Source organism: Atheta coriaria, unplaced genomic scaffold, assembly GCF_025399875.1.
Source record: "Atheta coriaria isolate IRGN ID8LTWV9N9 unplaced genomic scaffold, Caltech_Dcor_3.1 hic_scaffold_3_pilon, whole genome shotgun sequence".
NCBI lineage: Eukaryota > Metazoa > Arthropoda > Insecta > Coleoptera > Staphylinidae > Dalotia > Dalotia coriaria.
In genome coordinates this window covers 1,010,777-1,038,084 of record NW_027045445.1, presented here as the reverse complement: position 1 = coordinate 1,038,084, position 27,308 = coordinate 1,010,777, and the positions used below count along the sequence as shown (strand labels likewise).

Sequence of the window (27,308 nt, the reverse complement as noted above, 5' to 3'; positions counted from 1 at the left end):
ATTTCTGGTTATTGACGTTTAAATAACCTCAAATTTCTGCTACCTGAAGCAAAAAACGCGATTGTGAATCTGTTTCCTCAATTTTCACACCGCGCGTAAATCAAAAATTAGCATCGTAAGATGCAAAGCACTGGCGAGGCGTTTCGCACCATCAAAGAAATTAATACGAACCGGCGGATCTTTCATCTCGCGCATCGCGCCGCGTGTATGCAAGAACGAATGTGGGCACACGCACGCACACCAACACGCATACACATGCAGCCGGGTCCCGTTTTCGTGTGCGGTGTGTGCTATTCATTCGCATTGTGCACGTAGAAGAAGCACAGCACATATAGGATCTCTCTTGAACTTGGTGTGTACTGTTGTTCTTCGGCGAGAGCCGGGGACCTCCGCGATGGACGCGCGCTTCGTTCAGTTCTTCAGCGGCCGGACCTCCGCCAACATGCCGCCGGTGTCGCTCGCGCGCGCGCTCCGGCGACGCTCCATCGCGGAACACTTCCTTCGGAGGACACTCAAAGGATCACGCATGCCGCCGCCGGCGGTCAATCTGTGGTGTACGGTGATACTTTTGGCTTTTCTGCGGATCGATCAGTTCATTGTTAATGCCGGTAAGTTTAAAAATAAACATAAATAAAGTTTAATTTATTTAACTGAGATAAACTCGGTTTCGATTCATTGTGGATGCATTCAATCCATCATTAAATGTACCACGAGCAGGAGATGAGGATGCAAGCGAAAAAAGCGAAGGTAAACCGATGTGAGCATCACAATGGCGCATTCTGTGGCGGTGTAGTTTTTTTTGTTTTTGTTGGGCAAGGAAATAAATCCTATCGACATAATAAACAAGCTAAAGTTAATGGCTAAATTAAATCGGTTACAGCTCGTTTTCCTGCTTCTTTTCCTTTCTGTGTCTTCGCAAAAGAAAACAACTTGTGTTTTTTATTCCTAAAGTGCGTAAAATGCAAGTTTCAGTTGTTTAGTAGCAGAAATCTATTCAAGAGTAAATAATTAACCTATCTATGCAATTAATTAGTAAATACGGTAATTATATTGAAAGTTACAGATAGTTTTTAGTAAATTTACAGTTTTTTTTTACAAAAGTAAATATTTAAGTGTCAATTACTTTTAACGGAATAAAGTTATTAAAATGATCTTTCTTGCATTAAATTCAGAATTTATTTCTTAATATATATTTGAAAAAATTATAAGTATTGTATATATAGTTTTTTGATTATTAATAAAAAACTACGAGAAAAAAAGCGGTTGTAGGATTTGTAAAAAAGTTTTCTTTTCAGTTATTAATTCAATTACGTAAAAACTATTAAATTTATTTGAAAAACTATTGTTTATATCTATTTAATATTAACTTTCCAACATAAATGTAAAAAAATTTTGTTGATATCACAATTTTAACAAAAGTTATTTGCAATTTTAAACTCATTTACTAAATTATACTAAACTCAAATTTCAATTGTTGACAATTTTTTATTAAAATTCATTTACAACAAAATGTAATAACAAATCGACGCAGAATTTAATCCTAAATCGATTTCCAAATAAATTCCATTACAAATACTTTCCAAGTTATCATTTAAACACTCCTCAATTTCAGACCAGTAATACTCTTCCGGAGTTAAAAAAAAAACTATTTTTACATATCTCTAGGTATAACTACATTAACTTTGCACACTAGTGAATAAAATATATCCCCCTTCGCCATAATAACATAATAAAGCTGCCATTAAAGTGTATGAATAAAAGTGTGAGTGCACGATGATAAATCACAATCCGCCTGTGCGCGTTTACGCGCTTGCCGAGCTTGCCGAGCTAATTAAGTTGTTGAAAGAACTTTCGTTTGCTTTGCGCACACGCTGAGCACTTTACACTCCTGCTACCTGCTGGCTGTTGAAACGTTTACTGCACTGAAATACTGCACTCGAATGATATGATTAATAATTAATATCTAAATATACACACGAGCTTTTGCTGCATCATAACTTCAGCTTACTTAATTGAAGCTATCAAACAAAATTATCCTTCGGCAATCCAATTAGATAATAATCAGTTATCATAAATTTAAAATTTATGAAAATATTTATTTTGATGTAATTATTATTCTTAAACACTCTGTATACAAAAGCTCTGTGATGTTTTATGACATAACAGCGTGCAAGCGTTTCCTTATTTTCTCGCACGATAGATAAATGCAAATGTTTGTTTAGTGCCAGCGTGTGCGTCTTTATCACATTTGTCGTCGGCGGCGGGGAGAGAAGACACATGAAACAAGAAAAAAAAACACACGACATGCGAGTGGACAAAAATGTCGTAATTCACGGCCGAACGGCGCTTTTCTGCCCGCAGCCGGCTGTTGCGTTCGCCATTGAGCGTCGTTGAAATATTGAAAAACTAATAAAACAAAACGGTACCTAATACCCATACAACACTTCTGCGCTAATCACGAACACACGGGCGTACATGTGGCGTGTATGGTCGGGCTATAAAACATAATCACGTCAAGTGTACAACTTCGTCAAACACATCAATTTCGTTTAGCTTGTTATCGTGGAATGAAATCTGCTTTGATATTTTGCTTATCTAATGATTGGTGGTGACAATCTCGTGTTTTAGTGCTGTTATCTGCAGTGAATCTTTCGTTGTGCATCGGTGAAATTCATGCGCGTGTTGGTATGCACCAGCGCATGCACTTTTTTCACTTCCGGCTGGTTTAATTGAGTTAATTAAGAGTTTGTGGTAATATATATATCAAATATTTTTGATTTAAATTTTAGCGTAGCAAAGTTGGAATATAAACGAAAAAAGTGATATTTTATAGTTTTTTATTAATTACTCAAAAGTAATTAATTTATTTGAATTACTTCTTTAACTATTTATGTAGTATTAAATTAGTTATACGTCCATATAAAATTTATAGTAAAAATTATGTTTCTAGGCACAATTTTTGCAAACTTTATGATTTTTTTTACAAAAATCAATTTTATTTGTTAATAACTAATAGGTGAATGTGTAAATAATAGTAAAATTTATTAGATAATATTCAGAATTGAATGCTAAATGCAAATATAGATAAATAATTACTGTAACATTAACACACTCTAAAATATTTATTAAATTGTAGTTTTTAATTAATTACTCAAAAACCAATCAAGATAAATTACTATTTTCTTTACCAATCTATTCAGAATTAAATTCTGTACTTAACTATGTAAAACTTTAATTTGTAATAATTTTTTATCAAAAGTTATGAGCAAATTTATCTCAAAATTCAACAATTGCCAAAATTTAAATATTGAATCAAGATTTATGAATAAAAATCTATTTTTAAACATTTTACCGCATATATTAAGGGCGCCGAGTTTAGAACCATTCAAAATACTCGCTGCTCGCTGCTTTTCTCAAGTCAGATCTTCAAAATGAACGCCAGATTGTTAACTGACAAGACAAGCCTAGTCGAAAGGTTAATCACATCTCCATTCTCGCACACTGCGCGCGCGCAGAATAAAATCTAAACATTTAATCTAAAACAATACTCATACACAATAAATAAACACACTACAAAAATATAAAATAAATTAATATATATTTTTAATGTATTGTCTATTGAATGTTTTAGAGTAATCTTCAAACAACTTTAAAATAAACCAAAGTAATACTATTTGTCGTGTCGTGTCGCAGCGTCATGGCGGAGACAACTGCGACTTGTGCGACTTCCTTGTGCAATAAATTTTTCGTTGCGCACGCGCATCTCAGGCCGGTCAAGCCGGACAGACAGAAATCCGAATATTCCGCGTGTATCTACCTATTCCACATGCGAGCGCTTATTTGATCATGACCAAAGTCAAAGTCTTAAAGCTGATTTACGACGATGTGGCTAATATATAAAAGGCCCGTAAAACATAAGAAACACATTCGTATGCCGCGCCGTTCGTAATAAACTCCAAGTGGAGAGCAGACGGAGACGGAGACGAATTTATGCGCGAGCGAGCGAACGATAAAAAATTAATTCGAAACACACACACACACACACACCCAAACTCATGTGAGTTAGTTTATTTCATTGAAGAGGTGTAGGTACACATACTCCGAAGATAGGTAATAGCGAATGATGTGTTTTTGTTTTTGTTTGAGATTCTGAATGGTAAGGTACGCATTGCGCGTGACCGCCGCACGCTTTGCATATTGCGCGCTTGAACCATGAACTTGCGCTGAAGAGATGAGAAGTCGTCGTGCGAGGAATTATATAATCACGTTTGGTCGACGCGTAGGTATACGAGTTACACCTACTCTTTTGTCTCTGTTTCATTTTGACGCTGAAAAGCAATTTATTTTACTGCATTTTGTTAATTGTAAAAAGTGCGCGGTTTCGTTTTTGTAATTAACCCCGTTGTTGCCAGACGAATTGTTCGATTAATCACAAGGTGGAACATCGGTAGCAGGCATCCTCTGGTACACATGTTTGCTTCCTCCTTGCGAATGCATTTTATCGTTAAATAAGTCGCCAAGCGAACGCGCGCACACGCGTGTGCATTATGCATGTAAAGCGCGACCCACGGGAACGGTCTTGGGGACCACCAACGATTCATAATTTTCCTGTCGTTATTCACTGTCAATGGCGAGCCACGACACGCTTTACTATATACACTTTTCGTTTTCATTGCCAAACTAACCATATACGACTATATCACTGCTTTTATGTGACTAGTAGCTGTAAGTTGAGGTTATGAATATATTACACTAATCTAACCTCGAAAAACATCTAAAATTTGTGTAATCTATAAATGGTTGGGTGTATTTTATGTAGTACGCAATTAATACTACGGCGATGCGTCTTCACATGCACGTTTTGTGACGGTCTGAAAATGGCACAAACAGGATCGCCGCGATCGAAGATCGAAAGCGCGGGCACCGGCGATCAAAGAGCGCGACACTTTATTTATGTCCTCAACCGCTGCGCGCGGTTCTGCGCGACGTTTTCTCAGCGCGTTTCGTTTCATTTCGTTTCGTACGGCGCGCACAAACGAGAGAGAATTCTACATATAAAAATCTACCGTTAGACTTGACCTTACGCATCCGTTTTTTGTTTTCGAACCGAACTGAAAGTAAAACTTTGTGTGTTGTAACGTGTGTTGCAGATTGCTGGTACGAGGGCGAGCGATTCGAAGAGGGCGTGCAGGTCGTCACGAATGAACCGTGCTTGAATTGTACGTGTTCACGGGGTGCTTTGTTGTGTTATCTGCGGGTGTGCCCACGGTTGCCTAATCCACCTCCGCCGGGTTGCATACTTTTACATCGGTATAAAGCATGTTGTCCGGAATTAATATGTTCAGGTAAGATTTATTCACGGATTAATACTAGTTGTCATTAAAATGATCAAAAACTTAAATTTACTTGTTTATTAAAAACACATGCATTTCATGTGCTAGCAGTATATTTGGTTGTATAACTTTTAAAATCAGCTGTTAAATGAAAAACTACATAACCTTATCTAAAAAAATTATGCTCTTTTTTGTTTTTTTGGATTTTTGTTGGAGGTTTTATTAATTACTAGCTTTTGCCCGCGACTACGTGCCGGTAGTGTTTAATAATAATGTAATTCGTTTTTACTCTCTTGTTCTAGACATAGTATGTGTAAATTCTATCAATAAGATTCGGAATTATATTTTAAAGAAATTAATTATATAAAGAATTGCTAATAATGCACTTCAGCGCGCCATTTCGGATTCAATTATTCAACTATAACTATGATTGAATCTCAATGCCAACTTTTATCTCATAGAAAAGAGCTGTCTTTAGGGTTTTCTCGGCAATTATCCGTATTTTTCTCGCCGTAAAAACCATCCTTGACTTTAACACACATTTAAAAAATAGAATTGGCCATATTGGTCTAGGCGTTGTTGAGTTATGCGCTTACTAACAGATTTTGCGATTCATTTTTATATTATAGATTTTGCTATTTCTGCCCCAAACCAATACAAAATTCAATAATTAACAATAATATAATGCTGTATTTATCATTTTATGTAGACATACCCTCTGGTAACAGTATTGAAGCACGATCTGAAGTGGATCCAGATGAAATCCTGCAAAATCATCAAGAACAAATGAAAAATGGTAAAATTTTCACTAAAAACACGCAACTAAACAAAAATTTAATCAATTTCTATTGTGATGTAGCATGTATATCAAATGGTAGTGTTTATGCACCTGGCTCAGCAATGGATTCATCCTCACTCTGTGAATTTTGTTATTGCCTCGCCGGCGAACAAAAATGCGTCCGACCCAAATGTCTCTTACCACTGGATGGCTGCACAGCCGCATACGACGATCACGACTGTTGCCCGACGCGGTATAATTGCACGCGCGATTTGTTTACAACCACGTCGACGACCACATTAGCACCTCGCGAGTATGAATCTCAAGGTAAGCGACACACACAACCCAATTTCAATTTAGTGCAAATCAACCTTCAATGCAATGACCTTTAGGTGGTTGTATTGTCGATGGCAGTTTTTATCCGGAAGGCGGTAAAGTCCTGGGCATTGGTCACTCCGCATGCGATAATTGCTACTGCCTGCGTGGTTTAGTGCGCTGTGAGCCTCTTTCTTGCGCTTCGCCTCTTTTGGGCTGCACGCCGGTGATTCGCGCCGGCGAATGTTGCGCCGCCAGCTATAACTGCAGTAAGTCAAAATATAATTAATCACTTCATTCTTAATACGGTTTCTGATCTTTTGACCTAAAAATCGTGACGTAATGATTTATGAAACAACGCCATCTGTTTGTTAAGGCGGCGCCATTGAGACACAACCGGAAGCAAACTATGGACAATTCCCGACTGTTAGTAAAGAATACGCGAAACTACACAAACATGTCCAGCAGCATAAACGGACAACGCCAAAAACGGAAAAACCTTTAATTAATAACATACCGTATTATGTAATTGCGGAAAGCACGAAAGAACGGCAACCAGACGAACAGAAGTATCCCACAACACGTTCGTATATTAACAACACACCAGGTGGCGCTGCAAACGTTGCTAGCAATCGCTTCATCACACAAAGTCCATTTTATTATAATTTAACCAACACACAAAAGAAAAATGCCTCACACAGTTTAGACATATCATCAAATTCCTCGAGTGACATTTCAAAAAAAGAGAAAAGTAATCAACATCCGGAGATTTACTACGTGCCAACTAAAGTCACCGGGAGTAATCCGGATATTTATCGCGAAGATTCCCTAGCTACGACAATACGTCACAAAAAGTACACTTCATCATCGGAGGTCAAGCTGATTCAGAATGTGCTCGAAGAGCGAATAATCAGAGGAATTATTAATCGTAGCAGAGATGAGAATGTTGTGAATGCAACGACGGTGACGGCCATAACGGAAGTCGAACAATCGACAACAGAGAATGCTACAATAACAACAGAAGCACAGGAACAAACTGAAACACTGTCTACACTTGCAGCAGATGCAGAATTAACAACGTCTTTGATTGACTCAACTACGATACAAGATGGCGAGTCAACTACGGAAGAAGATATAACCTCAACGCCGTATTTTGAGTTGGTAGAGTTGATAACTTTCAGAACCGTGTCGAATTCGACTGATTGTTTGAATGATGCATCTGACAATGAATTACGCCATGGTTTTAATAGTGTTGATGATTTGACTGAGAATCCAACAACGGAGCAGTTTTTATTTTCAACTGATGAGAATATTAATACGAATGAAATTGAATCTACAACTGATGGTGATGGTGAAATTAGTAATGAAATCATTTCGACTGAGTTTACGACTGTTTCTGATAGTACAGAGATACCAACCACAACGGATGTGGTTAATAATGTAAATTCTGCAACTGTGCAACCTAAAACAAAAATTGTACTTCAGAATATTCTTAATGGGAATAATAAAACTATGGATTATGATTATGATTATACCGCGCCTACGCTACCGCCATCTCTACCTAATTTAAGGTACTGGTTAATATATAGGCAACCATTATATAACTTAAAATTAAAACTTTTATTTTTTATAGAATTATTCCGTTTGTGGCTGCTGATGCTCTGGATTCAAAGTCTGATGCAACAAAAACAAGCAACGTGTATGCTGAAGAGAAAAACTTCCCGTTTAGTAATCAGTTTTCACCGCCAGCGGAAACAGAAGGTGGTTTTGTACCTAAAGAACCTCCGATTATGATTGACAGATTTTACGAGGACTACCACACTACAAATATTGGTAATAATGGTGTTACTGCAATGCCACCTATACCATCTTTAACAAACCCACCTAAAACAGATGAAAGTAAGTTATGCAACTTATTATTCGCAAAATATAATTAAAATAATCAATATTTGTTTAGATAATTGTATGATTGATACAAAAGAAGTAAAACATGGCGAATCTGTCACCTCTGAAGGAAACTGCGCGCTTTGCGTGTGTTTCTACGGAAGTATCGTATGTCATGAGCCGCAATGTGCGCTACCACAAAATGGCTGCCGGAATTCTAATAAAATTGATAGATCTACGTGTTGTCCAGAAATTGTTTGCGGTAAATAATTATTACAATCTCAATTTTCATTTATTAAGTTGTTTTTTTGTACTTTTTACTATAGATGCAGATGAATCACCAACAATAGTCTTAGATAAAGTAGACATATCAAATTCAACAGTTGCCGAACCTGTGACCCCTGCAGATCCTTTCAAAGACGTTATTCGTACAGAACCAGCACCCGATCTACAACTACTCATCGGAGACATGTCTAATTACTTACTTAAAAAGTCTACAACCACAACAACAACCACACAACCACCTATAACAAATGATAATTCTTCATCACACCAAAAAGACGACTTAGAAACTACAGACGATAAAGATTTAAGTTTTAACAAAATATGGGACATGTTATTCAACTCTGAAGAAGTAACCACAAAAAGCACAACTATAACAACCCCAAGAATCAACACAACCACAACCGGGCACTTTCAAAATGGCGGCGATCGAAACACAGTCGAAACACGTGAGAACATCGACAATAATCTAGGATTAGCCTGGGCGTCGTCCATAGCATCAACAAAACGACAAGAATACGTCCCAGGATTACTAAAACTAGCCGGATGTAATATTTACGGAAGAATGTATCGTGTCGGCCGGATAATCTCGGAACTCTCCGGGCCGTGCATGGAATGTAAGTGCACTGAGGTAGGCGTACAGTGTGAGAATCTGACGTGCTGACATCCACCAAGCGGCAATTACTGAATACAGACTTCGATCTCACTCGATTGTGTACTCGTAGGCAGGATGCAGTGCAAATTTAGTCGAAATAAGCAAAGCGAACGATGATGTAAGTGCCATTGTAAATTTCCCAGCGTTTTTCACACTATTGTACACAAGATGGCGGCCGGTACTCTTCCAGCACTATTTTACCAAAACTTTTGGATCTTGCGAGATAGTTTTGATAAGAAAATTCCTATGTGACGCCAGTATAGAGGCTTGTTTAAATGTAAGTGATCCTCCAAAGATTCGATTAGATACTTAGACGACCTAAACGGACACATTGATTTGAATAACCTACAAATTTGTCAAAATAACATCCGCTACTCGAATGATGAAGTTGAAGTTACCACATTGCAGGCTGAAGCAAAGGAAAGAAATTGAATGTGTGTCCGTTTAGTGAATATCTACAGATAAATAAACATCCTTTAAATTATTTATCACAAAGTTAGTTGTATGTATATTTTTATAAATAATTAAATAGAAATTTGTTTCTCAAATCGAGTAAATGCGATCACAACAGTAAGAAGTTACATAGTTTTGCTATTATGTAAGTACATCGCGTACAGATTATAGAATTATCATATAAAAATGTTAATATATTCAATCGTCATTCATAAATATAAAAATTAAGCTATGCTACATGTGTAAATGTACATTACAGTCTTATGCTCTGATTGAATACGAATTACAGACATTAAACCTGAGTTCGATTATAATTTTCATATAAAAATGCCAAAAAAACTAAATTATTCTGGCATAAAATCGCGTTTTAGTTTTGTTTGCAGATAATTTTTAGTGATTTTCACATCGGCGATAATAAGCCCAATGAACACAACAAGCAATAAAATAAATGCAGCGATAGAAGTGACTTTTTGGTAAGTTATCGAATAATATTGCGTTTGTGCGAAGATTATTAGACCAATGAGAAGGCCATGAAGAGCACCGAATAAATGCGCACCACCTGATATCGTCGGCGAGGCGTTGTAGAAGTAGTGAAACGTGCAGTACACAATATCACTAACAATAATCACGCCAACAGCGACGATTATATGAAATCTGTATTTCATTGTTGTGAAGTTCTGAAAATAAAATTTTGCATGTTTAATATAGGCAACCAAATATACATAAAAATATATTTACCAATATGATATGTGAGACATACGAGAGCAGCAGAGCGTAAACTCCGGCGGAAGCACCGACGATTAAATCCCCACGCATTACAGCCGCCCCCAATGCTCCCCCAATGCCGCCACCGAAATATACAAATAGCACGCGTCGGCTCCCTTCAAATGTTTCCAAGTAGACTCCGAATAAACACTGCAGCAAGACGTTCTGCAGCAAATGCACAAAGTCCTTGTGCAGGAGCATGTAGGTGACGAAGCGCCAAAGTTCACGTTGGCGGCGCGGATCGAAGAGGAGCGCGTGCGTGGCTCGCGTGTACGTCATATCATCCAGAAACACGTACAGACCAACCTAAACAGATCACGATGATTAAAGATGATGAAAGTTGTAAGTAAATGTAAGTATATATACAAGGGAGCAACCCAAAGAGTAGGAAATGTATTATTAAACTAATGTATTGCACTGTGAGGGTGAAATGCGATTATAATTTCATAGACAAACAAGGAAAAGGAAAAGAGAACAGGAGCTTAAATTGTGTTATCGGGGTGAGTGACACCTACTTGCATACAAGATATGACGAGCATTGCGTACGGGGGTTTCAGTTGCTTGTACCACACGCGTTTCGGGTTTCCCGCGGCGTCCACAGGCGATAACAGCGGGCGCTCGGTGATCGATGAAGGTGTTGTGATGATCATCGTCAAATTATCTGAGAGACACGGTGAAAGTATTTCTTTTTCTGCGATTGCATTGTTTGGAATTCCTGAGTTTATTGTTTGATGTTGGATTGGTATTGGTAGTGTATTTGGCACAGTCCTTAAGTTAAACAAAAAAAAAAACATTTTTGTTTATTTTTAAACAAGAACAAAAGTGGTTTAAGAACAAAAATCATTCCAAAAATAAAGATTTATTTTTTACGTTGATAAAAATTTTAAAAACAAAAAATCTTTATTTTTACGACAAAAAATCTAAAAATAAATAAACTCTCATGATTTTTTCTTTTTTTTACAATTACACAACAACTAAAGTGTTAATGTTTTTTAGCACGAGACCTCGAAATGATCATAATGCACGCATCACGAACCCGAAAACAGAAATTGCCGACCAATTAGTGTGTGTTTGATTTTGGCGTGTTTTTGAATGTTCGACTGTTGATTGTACACGAAATGAATCACGCTTCACACAATTAAGATAATTGTAGCGGTTGTGGTGTGCGTGTTCTGGTCGAGTGAAATCCGCGCGATATGGCAGTAACTAATTGCGCGACCAAAATCAAAAATTGAAACCGATTTCAATCGAACAGCCGGAAGTAATGGTCGATAGGCGGATGATGATGGCAAACTGTACACACTGACGTAATTATTTGTGCCCCACTTGCCGTGGATTGTTTATGGATTCTATTCTTAGGCTTTGTTAGTGTAATAGCAGCGATTAAAAAAACACAACACCGAGAAGTTGTGTATATTAGTTATTTTCAAATCTAACGTAACTTTAAACCTATTTGTATTACACGAAACGAAATTATACTTCAAAAGATAAAATTTCTGTTTATCAACATTGATTATATTTATCACGCACGGAATTCACACTCTGAATCACATTTCTTCTCAAAAATTAACAAATCTAATAATTTGGTGTTGATACTCACATGTTATCACTTTGATGCACACTAAACACTTCATATATCAATGTAAAAGTTGAAAATAAAACTCAGCATGTCGATTGCATCGCCGCGATTGCTTTATCATCATTATAAACTATATCGCGCGTTCGTAGTCATCGCAAAACACAAAACACTGAACGAAATGATTTCGATTGTGCTTGTCGTGTGCACCTGTACATGTTGCACACTCATGCACTCATGATCAAAAGTTGAAAAAAACGCGTCGCTCCGCGCCCACACCTTGGACGCAACAAAAACGTAAACGCAGTCAAAACATCAGCCGCGGCGAGTGCATGGAGTTTGCGTTGTGAGCGGCTGCTGCGGCGGCAGTGGGGGCGGTGGCACCATCAGCAGCGCATCATTAAGGGTGCAAGGGTGTAGAATGCTCTCGGCGTGAATCGTCATGACGACCAGACACGCGACGGTTATTCAATTATCACATTCACAACTACATCTACATAAATACAACTGATAACGTGTTATTATATCAATAAACTAAATTTTTATTTAGTTTTTATGCGAATATTGGTTTAAAGTTATCAATTTTAACGGTAAAACATATTTTTGTAACTAATTTCTGTTAAAAACTGAATTGCAGCGCCATCTAGTTAACAAAAGTCAAATTATACAGTTAAACTTGCTCAAACTGAAGTTGTATAAGTAATTCAAACAAAAAAATATGTTATCAACACCAGCGTGATTCTTATCTCATCTAGATACGTTCCAAACATTTATCACAATCGTTATCACACAGGTTTTAATCATTCAAGCCGCGTACCTCGGTAATTTTCGATATTTCACCGATAAACCACTCATCCTGCGCCATGAGTGCATCCTACACCTGAGAATTAATAAATTCCACGCAATTACTGGTCTTTTGTGCGCAATACAAGCTCAAAAATGGTGAAAGTAAAACGAGAGTACGTTTTGGGCGCAGCTGTATGCACCGTGCTAGCCGTTGCACTATCAATAACATCATTCGCTACTGAAAACTGGGTGCAAGCTGATATTAAACCCGTCAACGCTGAAGTCAGCACGCAGAAGAGTCATGTAAAATACGGCCTCTTCAACGGAGTATACACACAAAGGTTAGACTCCGCCAGCGGCGAATCATTCATCATTACAAGTAAGTAAAAACAAAATTTGATACTGAATGTTGCTGTTAATGATGTAATCTATTCAATAGTGACTTGTGTATTCGGTGAAAACTCCTGCGCCATGTTGTGTCGTGACACTGCCGATCAGCGTGTGTCCGAACTCGAGGATCTCATTAACGGTAAACCGGTGCTGGATTGGCAGTGCAATTTTGTGGTGCCAAAGTCGCACGGCATCAGCGTAATACGCGCGGATCCGAATCGATTCCGAGGTAATCAGATTAATTATTAATTACACAACTTGACAAAACATATTGTGTGCGTAATTGAATGTTTTAGCTGCGAGCTCCGAACGGGTGTTTTTGGACGCCGCGTGTTATCTCGCCACTATAATATTCCTCTCCGTATCGATTGTGTTGGGCATTGGTTCAGCGGCTTTGCTCATCTGGAATGTCGCTGGCAATCCAGTGCAAACATTGTTTAGCATTTACAGTATATATTACTATGTGGGTGCTGCAGCTGTTTCGATTTTGGTGGCTATCATCGTATGGGGCGCTTTATTCGCCGCCTCCATTGTGGAAAACATCGGCATTTTGGTTACGCTTAATGGAACCATGAAATACGAAGGAAATCCGATCCTGGACTATTCCTATTGGTATAAACCTCAAGCGCCATCTATAAGCAAGTGGTAATATTATATTAATTTATGATGTTTTTAGGTTAAATCTTGGCTCGCTATTTTTATACCTGACAAGCTTCGGACTCCTGATGACACGAAAATATCTCATGGATAATGAGAATTTAATCATGCATAATATTAATCAAGGTAATCAGGTAATATTTTAATTGTTGTAACCTTTGAGTGGGCCAAAATACAAAAATTTTATTTTATAATTAAATGTATTCTTAGTGATTATCTATTAATTGTTATCTCATCACAGTTTTCATATTTTAAGTGTTTACTTGTATCCATCGCATTTATCACGTATTAATAATCTTGGTTTGTTTGAATTGTTCATCAAATAAAAACCAATCGGCGTGTTTTGTAATTTCGTCACACCAAAATGTCGCGTGTTCCTGTATACTGCCATCTTCCCCTCCGTACTCAATTGGTAAAACACTTGGATCTAAAATCTCGAGTAATGAGTCATTTCCGCCGCTGTGCACTCTTAATCTGTCCTTCATCTTTTTCTTCATAAAACTCCTAAACACATTCAATAAAACATTGATGAACATTGGTGCATTGATGAATTCTAACTGTTTCGGTCTGCAATGGTAATTTTCCCAAGATTTCACCATGTGTTTGATTATAGATGGCGTTGTAAGTCGTGCGTGAGCGAATGACATTCCTGCCAAATCGAAAATCGCGCACACGCCGTGTACATGCATCTGCGGGCAGATTTTGTTGCATACGTCGAGGATCATATATGCCACTTTGAAAATTTCAAGTAGCGTGTATTGACTTGGATCAAATACACTTACTCGTACGATGAGGACTAATCTTCCATTTTGTAGTTTTCGCAAAGGGACAAATGTACCAAGCCGTAACACTTCTTGAATGCGTTGTGTGCGTGGATCACGATCGGAAAATACGCTTGGCATTTCCGAACGCATGCGGTAGTAATTTTTCAACTTGTCTATTGCTATCGGAAGATTGTATTTTGATGAACGCAGGAAGGCCAAAAGAACTTCATCTTCAGTTGTGATGTTGAATTCGGGTTTTTCATGATCGTTGAAATGTTGTCGTAGTTTTTTCAAATATTCTTGACGTTTTTTTGGAGTCTCTTTGAATTGTTCACGTGCGTATTCTATTGATGATGCGTCTAACTTGGATGGATAACGTGAACGTGGTGGAGCCATGGTGTTGTTCAATGCTCACACGCTGAATTACACTGATGAACTGATCATTAACAAATAAGTTGTATGTTTATCGTTGTGACCTTGGACGTAAATTATTCTATTTCCATAAAAGTTGCTGGGTTAGAAGCGATTATAGAGATGATAAATTAGAACAATAATAATCACATTGCTGATTAGGCAACTAATGATGCAACTTGTATTTGTATTCGTATTGAGATTATAAAAATACAAAATTTTGTTGTGTGTGTTAATATTTTGTTGATTTTCATTTTAATTAAAAAGTTACATAAGAAAACAAACATACAAATTAATATGAATGACTACCGCTGGTTCTTGCCTATTTTAACTGTCATTAAAAACATGTTCGTTGTGTTTTTTGCAATGGAAAATTTAGCAAGTAATGTTTATTAAGGAACTTTTAAAAACTTGTTTCTAGCAAATACAACCTAACAAGTTTAACTATAATCCACCAGATGTCGCCCCAACTTAACCCTGCGATTCCTGTAACCTCCGCTCTCTTCTTTGTTGTCATAATGGAGAGTGATAGAATGTGAATTCATTCTTGTGTTATTTCTCTCTGAAGTTTACGCACGATCGCCCATTTAATGAGTGAATATCAATAATAGTCTAGTCAGTTGAAGTGTGAAATTGCCGCTGACCGCGTTAGCAACGTAACGTGCGTTGGTAGACCACCTCTCTAAAAATAATTCGCTTCACATTGAAGAAACAGTTGAGTGCTAGTTGACAACAGTCGAAAATGAAGATGGCTGACGGGGCGACGATACTGCGAAGAAATCGGCCGGGAACGAAGGCAAAGGCAAGTTTATTCATTATTATAATAATGACAACGAATGTAGTAGATTTTAATAATGTTTTGGTTTTATAATATAGGATTTCTGTCGATGGCCGGACGAAGCCTTTGAGGAAATGGACAGCACACTGGCTGTACAACAGTACATTCAGCAGCTGATCAGGAAGGAACCTTCCAATATTGAACTTATTCTGCGAATGCCGGACGCGCAGGATGAAGGTGTTTGGAAATATGAACATCTTAGGTAAAATAATTATTACTGAAATCTTGTCAAAGTTAAAAAAATTAATTTTGTTGAATTTTTATTCTTTTGTAGACAATTCTGTATGGAATTAAACGGGTTGGCGGTGCGATTACAAGTGGAATGCCATCCCGACACATGCAATCAAATGACCGCCACCGAACAGTGGATTTTCCTGTGCGCTGCACACAAAACTCCAAAAGAATGCCCTGCAATTGACTACACCAGACACACACTTGATGGGGCTGCTTGTTTATTGAATAGTAATAAGTATTTTCCTAGTAGGTAAGTAAAACATTAAAAACCTTCAAATTTTAACATAAAAATTCATATTTAAAAACTTTTTTTTACAGAGTGAGCATTAAAGAATCATCGGTAGCAAAGTTAGGTTCGGTGTGTCGCCGTGTCTACCGCATCTTTTCACATGCATACTTCCACCATCGCACCATCTTCGATGAGTTCGAAAATGAAACATATTTATGCAAGCGCTTCACTCAATTCGTCGTCAAATACAATCTCATGTCAAAGGATAATCTGATCGTACCAATTTTCGACGGCGAATTGGAGCCCAGCGAATCCGAAGCTTAATTTAACACCATAAGAAGAAACAAATATAACACATTGCAAAACACTCACCTATACACCTCACTCTACACTCGGACGCCATCCGCGATGGGAAAACTGATGAAACACCTTGATAAATGTGTGTAATTATATGTATTATAGTGTTAGGTGTATAAGTAGTTGACTGTGTCGAATATGTCGAATAACTGGAGGGGCATGCTACTCTTCAAGAACATTTACTCAAATAATCAAGACCAAAATGAAGTTTAAGAGTCAAAATTGGGGAAATTCTTCTAAAAAATCGAAAATTGCAACTTGTGCAACATATTATTTATTCATAATATACATTTTTTTATTTCGACGTTCTAGCGATTAAAAAATGCTGATTCATAAAATATTTGATTAGTAAATTATGAAAATCCAGTAGTCTACAGAGATCCTCAGTAGTATATTGTTTAAAAAACAATCATTTGCTTTAAAATCAAGATTTAACTTAAATTAGACTCCGAATTTACTGGTCATTTGTTTATTTTATATTGTTTAATTATTCTCAACTAACTTTGGGACTTTTTGAACCTGTTGGACCACTTGTGCTTCCTTCAGATGTTGAATTTTTCTTGCTATTCTTTTTTTGTTTGTTATTTCTGTTTTTGTTTTGTTTACCATTGCTTGTGCTGGAATTTGTTGTCATTGGTGTGAATGTTACAGTTTCCCCTGGTGCCTGATAACCCAACTGGTCATCATTGATTCTCTCTTTTGATAAAAGAATGTGAATCATTGGTAGTTTTCTTTTGACTACAAGTTGGTCCAGTTCAGGTATGATTGGATCCCAATATTCGTCAATTCTTCATTTAAAAATTACAAATAATTAATTAATGGTATTAATTTAAGTTTAGTTTGACTGTAACTTACTCTCTGTAACATATTTTTGTGATTTGATGAACAGGCAGGCCACATTCCCTCTTCATGATCTCAGCACATGTGATTGTTTTGCCAACTGCAGGGCCATAACCAGTCCATACCAGGCTGTCTGTTGCAGGGAACTTTTCTAGTGCATAGGTGAGTAAATTTCGAATTTTACTACCTCCTCTTACCTGAAAACAATGGAAATGTTCATTGAAGTTGAGAGAAAAACTTTTGTTTCGTAACTTACATGCATCCATATGAAGTCTTTGGGTAGTTTGTCGATAGGAATTTGCTCCCTCTCAAGCTCAAGCTCGACGTTTTTACCCTTTTTATAGTTTTCCATACTTTTTCACACTGAAATATAATTTAATAGAAGAATATTAAACTTTTTAAAGTGAAAAATGTGCTTTTGGGTTATGTTTTGGTTTGAAGCGCTGGTAAAAGCAAAACGTACGGTGTATACATGGTGGACTATGTTGTTTTACAAAGGGAGATCTAAAATGTTATTTTGTGCAATTTTAAGCTATACTTAGGGTGCATTCGCGTTGGACGCTTACGCGCTGTGAGCGCTCACGCTTATAAGCACAAATTTTTAGTGTTCGAGATGGCCTATAGGCGCTTAGAATCAATAAATAAATTTCGTTCGTTTTGGATATTGTGAGCGTCAATAATCATCAACATGGCAACTGTTTATCAAATAATTTAAATTTTTATTTTTTAAATTTTAATTTAATTGTAAATTTTATTACTTTCTGGATCAGTTAGCTCAACAGAAATTAATTTTGGTTGACTGCTTGCCATTTTTGCGGGATTGTAAAGAATTTAACAATTTAGAAATAAATGAAATTTTTTGGTTAGCTTATGCTCAAGTTGCATTCGTTTTGACAGATAATAAAAATTGGCGCTCACGCTTTCGCTGCCCTACCTCTGTGGCGTGAGCATAAATGAGCGCGAAGTCTGTGCTACGAACTCAGCCATGAGCGTACTTATGTGACACTCACAGCGCCAAGTCGAACGATGAAAATGACATGTAAGCACGCTCACAGCGCGTAAGCGTCCAACGCGAATGCACCCTTAGTAATTTTGGAGAAGGTTCCTGGATGGAAAATCCTATTTAACAAAATTTCTTTAATTTTATTGTCTTTAAAAATGATAAATATGACAAGTATTCAATTTAAAATTGCAAATAAAACTGTTGGAAATGTATTATTACATAAAACGACAAACATCTGTGACAAACAATCTTTAAAAACTATATCAAACACAATCATTCAATCGTAATTTTAATCCTACTTCAATACGTATATAATACTTCTCGTAACTGTTTTTTTGGTTCTGATATAACAATGTATAGAGTAACGCGTAATATTTTACTTTAATATTTATATTTTCTGTGTTTCGATTATTGTTTTGTTACCAAAAAGCTACTACGTATTCTTGTTCGTGTTAAGCTTACGGGTCATACGCTGCACCTTCTCCTTGAGGCCGTTTTCGCGTTTTTTGATTGTGACATGCTCAGACAACCTTTGGTTCTTCTTCATTTTCAACTCTTTCAACCTATAAAGTATTTAAAATTAAAATTATCATTGGTTTAAAGGAGAAAATGATTTCATACTTTTCTTTCTCAAGGCGTATAAACTCTTTCTTCCAAATATCTTTGAAATCCACACAAAATGGCAGCCACAATTCGAAGAAATCATGTGGCGGGAATGTTTCCAACGTGCCAGATTTCGGTTTGAATTGATAAAACTGCACAGTTGCTATGAAAATCAACTTTGACTCTTTGAGATCATCGCATTCGCTTTGTAGCCTTTTATTGGCTACGTCTATAAATTCAGACATCTTCTCTTTGAATGGGTGTAAATTGTCTGCGTTGGATGCAGCGATAACTTTTTGTGTTCGATTTTCACATGCTGGAAATTAAAAACGTATTAAAATCATAATGGCGTCGGTTTTTATGCAGTTTTTTACCTTTTAGTTTGACTTTTAATTTTTTGAGATCATTTTCGACATCATCAAAATTAACCGTGGCTGCACGACTAATATCGCCCGGTTCAGGAATCGGCAATGTAAGTTTTCCACCTTCCAAGGGCATTTCCAATTGTTTGATATAAGTACGCACGATGTAATGCAACAGCGTGATTTGTGAATCTTTTGATTTTACATCTTTAAGTTTTGACATAATTTCAAGACCAAAACCATCTGCCTGACCACGTGCCATATTACCACCATTCATGTAATTTCCAGGGTTAAAATGATTGCCATTACTTCTTTCAATGAGCTACTTGTTACCAAAAACTAGAAAAAATAAAAATTTGTCTTGAATTATTATATAAAGCTTATTTCACACTATTGTGACCGTTTACTTACGTGACAAGTTGATTTTACGTTGCTCAATGTATGCTCAATCGTTGTAATGGCGTCGTCAAACTCGGCCATGAACATAAAACACGAAATCCGCTCGGCGAAACTGGATATCTCGCTAAGGTCGTGTAAAAACTGCTCGGGCTTATCCAACGGAATCTCGGGTTTCGTAGCGAGGTGATCTTTGATCAGCTCCAACTCTTCCGCAGTTGCGCGCTGGAAAAAGTGATAATATAACCTTCAAAACTGTCATTTGACACTTTTTTCACACTTATACTTACATTTTCGTATATGATCTGTAGTGACTCCAAGTTTACCACTGAGGTATCAAAGTTATAGACAGCGTTCTCGATTTCTTGAAAATCCACGTGTAAACTATGCGCTAAAATGCCAACACTTTGAGATCTTTTTCCGTCTAAGAGTTTGATAACTTCGCTTTTTTTCGTTTTGGTCTCGGTTTTCTTTTTGCTCGGTTTACACGTTGTGACTTGTCGGGAGAATAGGTCTACGAATTCGTTGAAATTGCATTCGAGCTTAACTTCATCCAATTGCGACCATAGTGGATTAGCGGGAATAATGGCGGGCGCATCCGGTTCATCAGGAGATGGTACTCGTACCGGTGTGGTTGGTAATGATGTCGGTGGCGCTTGCGCAATCAGTATACGCGTCCAGTAAAGAGGTTTCATTGGGGCTGTCGGGTTGATTGGTGGTTTCCGCATCGCTAAAACAATTTAAAAATGATATTTTAATAGTAATTATATATAAAAAAATGGTAATTATAGTTTTAATTCGTGCCTTGTCTATAAAATGAACAATCTAAACATGAATTTTTGTCATGCACGTTTTGGTCGTGTTGTATTTTCATTTTTTGGTTTTTGAGAAGTTTTGTAAGTTTGCTCACCTGGATACATGAACGGCGGTGGCGCCACTAGAAACAATTTGTTTAGGAATGTTTGTTTGTGCGTTTTTGGGTATTGTTTTCGGGCAAACTACAACGTCAAACATGTATATAGAACAACAGTTAAGTGTGTGAACAAGTACAGGGGAGCGGGGTGACTGAAGACGATCATTTATAAATCTTGCCCTAAAGGGGAGTCATGCAAAATTAAAATTAAATCAAAATTATCAAATGAAACAAACAAATTGGTACTGATTCATCTATATAAGTATTTCTGGGCGGGGCTGGGGTTTACCTTACCCGCCTTGTTTGCGTTCCAGCCGCCTGGGGGAGGTGCCGGCAAGGGTGCGGGGCCCCCTGGTACAGGCGGAGGCGGCGGTGGTAATCCGGGCATTCCACGCATGCCTGCGACCATTGGTGGTGGTGGCGGTGGAGGACCTCCGGACATCCCTGGCATTGGAGGTGGGGGAGGACCTGACATTCCTGGCATAGGTGGAGGGGGTGGGCCGCCCATTCCAGGCATTGGAGGTGGAGGAGGTCCACCCATTCCAGGCATAGGTGGTGGGGGAGGTCCTCCCATTCCAGGCATTGGAGGAGGAGGAGGTCCTGCCATCCCAGGCATTGGAGGAGGTGGCGGTGGAGGACCTGTTATTCCAGCCATAGGTGGAGGAGGTGGTGGTATTGTTTCCATCATTCCTGGCATTGGTGGAGGAGGTGGTGGCGGAGGTCCACCTCCCATCATCATCGGCATCATTGGTGGGGGCGGTGGAGGAGGAGCACCACCTATTTCATCTGTTCCTAACTGCCCCACAGGCATTGGAGGAGGTGGAGGTGGTGGAGGTCCAGTTACACCAGTTTCCCTACTGATAAACCCAATCCTACCCCCACCATCACCCATTCCTCTTACACCTTCAATCTGAGTATTTGCACTTATAACCGTAAGAATACTTCCTTGCGATGACGCATTGCTGATGTCTAACATCCCATCTGGTACCACAGCATCCACACTCTCCTCCAGAGTATCATTTGACCTCACATAAGTAGCCCCGCACATTTCACACAACCCTTTCACTTGATTATCTGATGATCTGAAAATTACATCAACCCCGGAACTGTTCACTGTACTTAATGTCTTTGTATCACTTTCCACTGATAAGCACTCTGATGTTGAAACACTACTTCCAAACATTGGAGATTTTTCCTCAATCGGTGAACTGAAATCCTCCACAGTCTTCGCCGTTAATGCCTGAATCTCTATCAAAGTTTTGTATTTTTCAACTTCCTGTTTTAATCTTCGGATTTCTTCTTCTAAACTCAGAATATCAGCCGCTTTCGCCGCGGGTTTTAATTCTTTGGGACTGCCGGCAGAGTCCGGCGTTTTCGGAGATGATCCATTGATTATCTCCGCATCGGTAACACTTTCGGCCGTGATCAGCATTTCCGGTTCTAAGGGAGACATTGGAGGCCAAGATATTTGACTTAGTTTTCCGGGTGTGTCTGGCACTGCTTGGGGAATCTCCGAATGAGTCCAGAAGTACATCAAATCAGGCTAAACAGAAAAAAAAATTAAAAAATATTTAAAAACATAAACAAAAAATCGCAATTCTAACCTTAAAAATATTATAATTCGGGACATCTTTATCCTGAATCTGTTTCAAAACTCTCGCAGCCAATAAATGCGTACAAAACTGCACCGCCAATACTTTAAGGTCTTGTGTATGCGTGATTTCCTGTAGGTGATCGTCTTTGAACTCCGATATAAGCCAGTTTATCAGCATATAACCTGAAAAAATTTATCATTTAAGTCATAGATAACAATTATGAAAACTCATTTATGAATCAAAAGATTAACTAACTACTTAAAGTGATGAATCACTGTTTTGATTTCTATCTATTGTTTGACTCCGAAATATTCTCCAAACGTAAATATTGTGTAGTATGATGTTGCCGGTTCAGCGCCCCGATTCACGCAACCGTTGAGACTAAACAATCGAGCATCAGAACAACCAAGTTGTACCACCGCGCCGCGACTACTGGATTCTGAATTCTGATTCATTATTTCATTTCCGACGGCGTCGGCGTACGCGCACCCACCACTGACTTTTCATCGTCTACCGACTCAGTAGAATAATTCCGCTTTACGAAATTATCTTCCGTTCAAATACATAGAATCATAATTGTTGTTTCATATTCAAACAATTTGTGGACATGGTGTGTTGTCATGGATACGGACGTTGTCACAACAAATTTTGTTGTTTATTTAGTGCACAAACACACAAATTTTACTATTTCTTAAGATATGGGTTTGTGTGTGGCTTAACTTTCGAAACTGTCATTGTGTCATTCCTTCATTGTTATTGAAATGAAGCTGAGTAATAATGTCGGTCGGGCCTTCGGAAAGCGCGTTTTGTTTTTGTTTAAGGATTTGCGCGCGGATGGTTCGCGTTGTTCGCGGTTAGGTTATTCATCGAAATCAAAGTGCATAAAGCAGAAAGCGTACAGAACCAAAACTAGTCGGTAAAAAAGGTCACTGCATGGGATCTAACCTTAAATATAATTTAAACTGCGTATAACTACGCTGAAAGGTCGATGTGTTAATTGATTAATTGATAATATGTGTGACTCGCAGTTAAAGCAACGTAATCTCATGGATTACGATGCATTTAATCAATTTTTGATAATTTCGAGGATCAAATATGCTAGAGGTATGTGATAATATGCGCCCAGGCATTGATTGCACGATTATTGCGCGTGAAAAAGAATTAAAATCGTAAATGCGCGTAAAGTGTATGTAATCCATGCGCGTCGATAGATTGAAAACCAACGCAAAGCGTTTTTTAATTAAATCGAGCCGACGGAATCGAGAGGCGGCGCGAGTTATGTGGCGTTAAATTGCGAACGCAATCGGTGTTTGTGCACGCAACAAAAATTTGCACCGGCGTGTTGCATACTGGAATGCAGTGAATTTCACTTTTTTTTCTATTCAACTTGTTAAAATATTCAAAAGTTAAATAATTGAATATTGTATAGGAATTAAATTATTTTTACATAATCGTGTAGTAATATTTAATCATAAAAAAATACGTTCCTTATGGAAAATTTATGTAAATTATTAATAACTTATGTTATAGTATATTGAACTATACAGTAGTTCCGGAATTTAATTAATTTATCGATTGAAAGTAAACAAATTGTTTCTTAAACTTTTAATAAACTTTTTGATTTTCTTTTGTGTAAACCGGTTGAGGTCATTTCGCGGTCGATGATTTTCGACTCGTTTCCAGTCGAGTTTTCATTGTTAATTAACGCCGTGACAATGTTACAATCAAAATTTTAAAACGCATTGTTTTATACACTGTGTTTGCAGGAAATCAAATTTCATATTTTTGTTGGAATTTTTTTAAATATTTTGATGAAGAGAAAAAAAAACAAAAGTGTATTACTTGTAATAAGAAGTCACGAACGGTCATTAAGGCATTATGACATTATGATGAGCATCCATGAGCAGGTAATGTCATAATGTTATGCTTAATTACGGCACATCACGACCACAAAGTTAATAAAGCCGGCAGTAACCCAACCGAGATGCAAAGGACATTATAACACGACATGACTTTATGACTCGGCTCAACCTGGTTATGTGTCTTGTGGCTTGTGTCACCTTCAATTAAACATTCGTTAGGTGTTGCGTTATTTCGTCAACGCACACACAACACAACACAACAGAACAGAAAATCATCGAAAAGAGCAAACATAGGCTTACTGAGTAATTAACGGATTTTTTTTGTATAATATTTTTTTTTTAAATATACAGTGTGTTCATATTTATGCCGAAAATTTTGTTTGAGTGGTGTAAAATGTTGTAGATTAATTAATTGCTGAGAAAATTAATAGCTAGTGAGTGAAATGGTTGTCAGTTGTCATCGTCAGTGTGTAATGAATTTACGAGTCGCGAATCGTGTAGCAGTCATGCTTGCATACGAGTTGCATAATTTTCGCCAACGCTCCGCATAACAATTAGCCTCAATTTGATAATTAATTCGCGCGCTTGTTGGCGCGCAAAGCGTTTAATCTTGAGTTATCTCCTCGCAAAGACGCATTTGTCACAAAATAAACAAGCGCAACAAATGGCAAACGATAAAATGTCATCTTAGCATGATTTACCACAAATTACACAATTTGCCCCTGTTTTATTTGTTTAATAAACATATTGTGTGCTCACCTTCAAACTTTTCGTAAAGTTTAAAATCCAATTTTTCCGGTACAAATGTCGGTTTTACAATATGCCATTCCTGTCCAAATAGGCACGTCGTTGATGTCGATGATAACTTCTTCAAAACGTCAACAGTAGATCCGCCTAGTGAGGGTGTGGTTTGTCCGTGTGGGAGGGCTGTCATCGACGCCGTCATACACGGTAATTGTTTTTGTTGATCTTGACCCTCAACGGAAGTCAAGGACATGTGACGACGATATTTTGTTGGTGCACCTTGAAAGAAAGTGAAATCAAGGAAATAAGAATAAAATTTCACTTGTTGGTAATTATCACGTTGTAATTAAATCGTAACAGGCGTAATAAAACCAGCATGCGTGTTTTATGCGAAAGGAAATTCATTTGTTGCATTTCCACACGCAATTAAATGTTTACGTTGAATTTAAATGTAAATGAAAGAGATTCTTACCGATTGAATGCAGATTTAAATCAGAAGCGCGTTTAGGTAATGGTTCTCTTGGTGTAAACACTTCGCTGACACTGTTTTCTTCTTCATCCGCAATATTTTCATCCTCTGCAATGTTTTTGGTGTTATCTTCGGTTTTATTTTGAATTTGATCCACGTGTTCTTGATATTCCACGATGTATTCCAATTGTTTCATTTCGGACACGCTTAACCTCTCCAGAACGGCACGCACATAATTTTTTCGCGCCTGCTCTCTCAAATTTTCATCATTTTGCAACAAAATACTGGCCTCGTTTGGTGTAGATAGATGAATTTGTTGTCCGTTTAAATTTAACGTGAGGTGGTTTGTTGCTTGGCGACTAGATGGCGCTGCGCTAGTAGAAGGATCAGAAACTGGTACATCCAGAACACTTTCTTGACTGTAGTAACATTCATTCATCTCCGCCGAGAATTCGATGGGTGTTAGCAGTGGATCCGTAAAGTGCGATTCCGAGCTGGATTCTTTACTTGGCGGTGCGTTCACGGGGGTTTCCACTTTTATCTCTTCAATTGCTTTGTCTACATCTGTCTTTTCTTTTGTTTCTTCTTTTGTTGGTTTTTGTTGTGGTGGTTTGAGTTGTTGTTTCATTCCGGGTGGTTTTGGTGCTTCCCCTTTGTTTCGCGCGGGTTTTATTGGAGGAACCAATGGTTGGGAGAGTTGTTGTAGTTGTGGTGCTTGCATAGATGGAGAGGTCTTCCATAGTTCTTCCGGTGTGCGTACTGGTGTTTCAATTACTTTGACGGTTTGTTCTGATTTTGTTGTTTTTAATTCGCTGGATGGTTTTGCTTCTTCGGCGACAATTGCACCGGAGAATTGGGGTTCTTCGGATTTTCCACGTTTACCACGGATTTTCTTCAATTTTCCCGCTTTACCGCCGGTTTTAGTCTCACCGGACGTTGTGTTACCCATTTTTTAAATTTACTTGAATTTTGAGGGTTTGGATGACTGCTTAGACAATTTTACATTGTCGATGTGTTGTAAATGATCTAAAAAAAGATAAATATTTATGAAAAATTATTCATGTTTTTAATATATTACTCACTTTCTATACGAAAACATCAATATTTTATTATATTCGATGTAATTGTACATTTTGACACGATTAAGGTTAGGTTACTACTTGTACATTAAGTTTACGTTAGTGTTTGCAACTTTATTCGCACAGGTTTTAATATTTGGCTATGTTTCTATGAACGCACTGTATAATTTGATATAAACAAGGGGTTTTGGATGTTTTTACACTGTTAAATTAAGATTTTTAGTGTTTTTCCGAAGAGGGCGATGTTTACGATTGTGTGTTGGTGTATTTGTGCGTAGAGTAGCACAACTTTCATCCCTTTGGCAAGTGTGAGCAAGACTAGGGGCTGCGCATGAGTCAGAAGCAAATGTCGGGAAAATCGATGAGGAAATTCTACAACGAGGCGGGAAATTCAAAATCTTGTGATTTAAACTATAATAACTAAAAATAAAATACCATAAGGAAAAAAAATAGAATTTAAATTATTTATTTATTATTTTGTTGTTTTAGGTTAATAAATTTTTAATTAAGTTAAGTTGATTTTCTAGTTTATTTGTTTAAATTTTATATTTGTGTTTACACCAACTGCGCTGCATTAATTTACTAATCATAAAATTTACTTTCCTAAGTTCTATATTGCGGAATCTTAACTTTTCCGTTTTTCCGCTTTGTGCTACGTGTTTGTATGAGAGTGTATGCGGAAAACAAATATGAAGAATTTATGGCTAAAATTTATAACTTATTGCCGAATCAAAT

The 27,308-nt window shown here is 37.4% G+C and overlaps 7 protein-coding genes across 9 annotated transcripts; 3 read left to right on the top strand and 4 right to left on the bottom strand.

The window, feature by feature from the left end:
• The first annotated feature begins 416 nt into the window (after nt 1-416).
• On the top strand, nt 417-10,002 carry LOC135803935 (uncharacterized). The gene is made up of 9 exons (XM_065317671.1): nt 417-608; nt 5,151-5,345; nt 6,043-6,129; nt 6,193-6,438; nt 6,504-6,695; nt 6,803-7,997; nt 8,060-8,325; nt 8,384-8,572; nt 8,637-10,002. The coding sequence occupies exons 1-9, from the start codon at nt 443-445 to the stop codon at nt 9,254-9,256; spliced, it is 3,156 nt and encodes a 1,051-aa protein (XP_065173743.1). The 5' UTR covers nt 417-442; the 3' UTR covers nt 9,257-10,002.
• LOC135803937 (protein rhomboid-like) lies at nt 9,716-12,508 on the bottom strand. 2 transcript variants are annotated; one of them, XM_065317673.1, is made up of 4 exons: nt 12,066-12,508; nt 10,981-11,233; nt 10,439-10,771; nt 9,716-10,377 (listed from the first exon to the last, which is right to left on the bottom strand). In XM_065317673.1, coding segments are annotated over exons 1-4 (921 nt in total). In that variant the 5' UTR covers nt 12,068-12,508; the 3' UTR covers nt 9,716-10,044. The 2 variants fall into 2 exon arrangements, with proteins under 2 accessions (XP_065173745.1, XP_065173746.1); XM_065317674.1 differs by lacking the exon at nt 12,066-12,508 and adding an exon at nt 11,796-12,050.
• A 269-nt stretch (nt 12,509-12,777) lies between these two features.
• Nucleotides 12,778-14,073, top strand: LOC135803939 (uncharacterized). The gene is made up of 4 exons (XM_065317676.1): nt 12,778-13,206; nt 13,267-13,446; nt 13,514-13,829; nt 13,894-14,073. Exons 1-4 carry the CDS (start codon nt 12,981-12,983, stop codon nt 14,018-14,020), a joined length of 849 nt encoding a protein of 282 aa, XP_065173748.1. The 5' UTR covers nt 12,778-12,980; the 3' UTR covers nt 14,021-14,073.
• Nucleotides 14,038-15,161, bottom strand: LOC135803938 (retinol-binding protein pinta-like). The gene has a single exon (XM_065317675.1). The coding sequence runs from the start codon at nt 15,032-15,034 to the stop codon at nt 14,156-14,158; it is 879 nt and encodes a 292-aa protein (XP_065173747.1). The 5' UTR covers nt 15,035-15,161; the 3' UTR covers nt 14,038-14,155.
• Nucleotides 15,162-15,544: 383 nt separating this feature from the next.
• Nucleotides 15,545-17,045, top strand: Mob4 (MOB kinase activator 4). Its single transcript, XM_065299975.1, has 4 exons — nt 15,545-15,851; nt 15,926-16,089; nt 16,162-16,371; nt 16,440-17,045. The coding sequence occupies exons 1-4, from the start codon at nt 15,792-15,794 to the stop codon at nt 16,672-16,674; spliced, it is 669 nt and encodes a 222-aa protein (XP_065156047.1). The 5' UTR covers nt 15,545-15,791; the 3' UTR covers nt 16,675-17,045.
• On the bottom strand, nt 16,966-19,113 carry Rpp25 (ribonuclease P protein subunit Rpp25). 2 transcript variants are annotated; one of them, XM_065299976.1, is made up of 4 exons: nt 19,013-19,113; nt 17,804-17,910; nt 17,563-17,744; nt 16,966-17,495 (listed from the first exon to the last, which is right to left on the bottom strand). In XM_065299976.1, exons 2-4 carry the CDS (start codon nt 17,897-17,899, stop codon nt 17,201-17,203), a joined length of 573 nt encoding a protein of 190 aa, XP_065156048.1. In that variant the 5' UTR covers nt 17,900-17,910; nt 19,013-19,113; the 3' UTR covers nt 16,966-17,200. The 2 variants fall into 2 exon arrangements, with proteins under 2 accessions (XP_065156048.1, XP_065156049.1); XM_065299977.1 differs by lacking the exon at nt 19,013-19,113 and adding an exon at nt 18,011-18,629.
• Nucleotides 18,670-26,861, bottom strand: capu (formin protein cappuccino). The gene is given in 12 exon segments (XM_065299972.1): nt 18,670-19,113; nt 19,172-19,469; nt 19,528-19,803; nt 19,806-19,854; nt 19,927-20,136; nt 20,202-20,641; nt 20,822-20,848; nt 21,119-22,367; nt 22,429-22,601; nt 25,041-25,304; nt 25,498-26,520; nt 26,577-26,861. Coding segments are annotated over 11 exon segments (4,062 nt in total). The 5' UTR covers nt 26,444-26,520; nt 26,577-26,861; the 3' UTR covers nt 18,670-18,983.
• Between the last annotated feature and the right edge of the window lie 447 nt (nt 26,862-27,308).

What these genes read in the sequence shown, in the direction of transcription:
- LOC135803939 (XM_065317676.1), top strand. Translation starts at nt 12,981, where the DNA reads ATGGTGAAAGTAAAACGAGAGTACGTTTTGGGCGCAGCTGTATGCACC. An exon ending in CGAATCATTCATCATTACAA is followed by an intron (nt 13,207 to 13,266) that starts GTAAGTAAAAAC and finishes TCTATTCAATAG; the next exon opens with TGACTTGTGTATTCGGTGAA. An exon ending in ATCCTGGACTATTCCTATTG is followed by an intron (nt 13,830 to 13,893) that starts GTATAAACCTCA and finishes TGATGTTTTTAG; the next exon opens with GTTAAATCTTGGCTCGCTAT.
- LOC135803938 (XM_065317675.1), bottom strand. Translation starts at nt 15,034, where the DNA reads ATGGCTCCACCACGTTCACGTTATCCATCCAAGTTAGACGCATCATCA.
- LOC135803937 (XM_065317673.1), bottom strand. An exon ending in TCGTCATATCTTGTATGCAA is followed by an intron (nt 10,772 to 10,980) that starts GTAGGTGTCACT and finishes TGATCTGTTTAG; the next exon opens with GTTGGTCTGTACGTGTTTCT. An exon ending in ATGTCTCACATATCATATTG is followed by an intron (nt 10,378 to 10,438) that starts GTAAATATATTT and finishes TTTTATTTTCAG; the next exon opens with AACTTCACAACAATGAAATA.
- Rpp25 (XM_065299976.1), bottom strand. Translation starts at nt 17,899, where the DNA reads ATGGAAAACTATAAAAAGGGTAAAAACGTCGAGCTTGAGCTTGAGAGG. An exon ending in AAGACTTCATATGGATGCAT is followed by an intron (nt 17,745 to 17,803) that starts GTAAGTTACGAA and finishes CATTGTTTTCAG; the next exon opens with GTAAGAGGAGGTAGTAAAAT. An exon ending in ACAAAAATATGTTACAGAGA is followed by an intron (nt 17,496 to 17,562) that starts GTAAGTTACAGT and finishes TTTTAAATGAAG; the next exon opens with AATTGACGAATATTGGGATC.
- Mob4 (XM_065299975.1), top strand. Translation starts at nt 15,792, where the DNA reads ATGAAGATGGCTGACGGGGCGACGATACTGCGAAGAAATCGGCCGGGA. An exon ending in GGCCGGGAACGAAGGCAAAG is followed by an intron (nt 15,852 to 15,925) that starts GCAAGTTTATTC and finishes TTTATAATATAG; the next exon opens with GATTTCTGTCGATGGCCGGA. An exon ending in AATAAGTATTTTCCTAGTAG is followed by an intron (nt 16,372 to 16,439) that starts GTAAGTAAAACA and finishes TTTTTTTTACAG; the next exon opens with AGTGAGCATTAAAGAATCAT.
- LOC135803935 (XM_065317671.1), top strand. Translation starts at nt 443, where the DNA reads ATGCCGCCGGTGTCGCTCGCGCGCGCGCTCCGGCGACGCTCCATCGCG. An exon ending in CCATCTCTACCTAATTTAAG is followed by an intron (nt 7,998 to 8,059) that starts GTACTGGTTAAT and finishes TATTTTTTATAG; the next exon opens with AATTATTCCGTTTGTGGCTG. An exon ending in CCCACCTAAAACAGATGAAA is followed by an intron (nt 8,326 to 8,383) that starts GTAAGTTATGCA and finishes ATATTTGTTTAG; the next exon opens with ATAATTGTATGATTGATACA.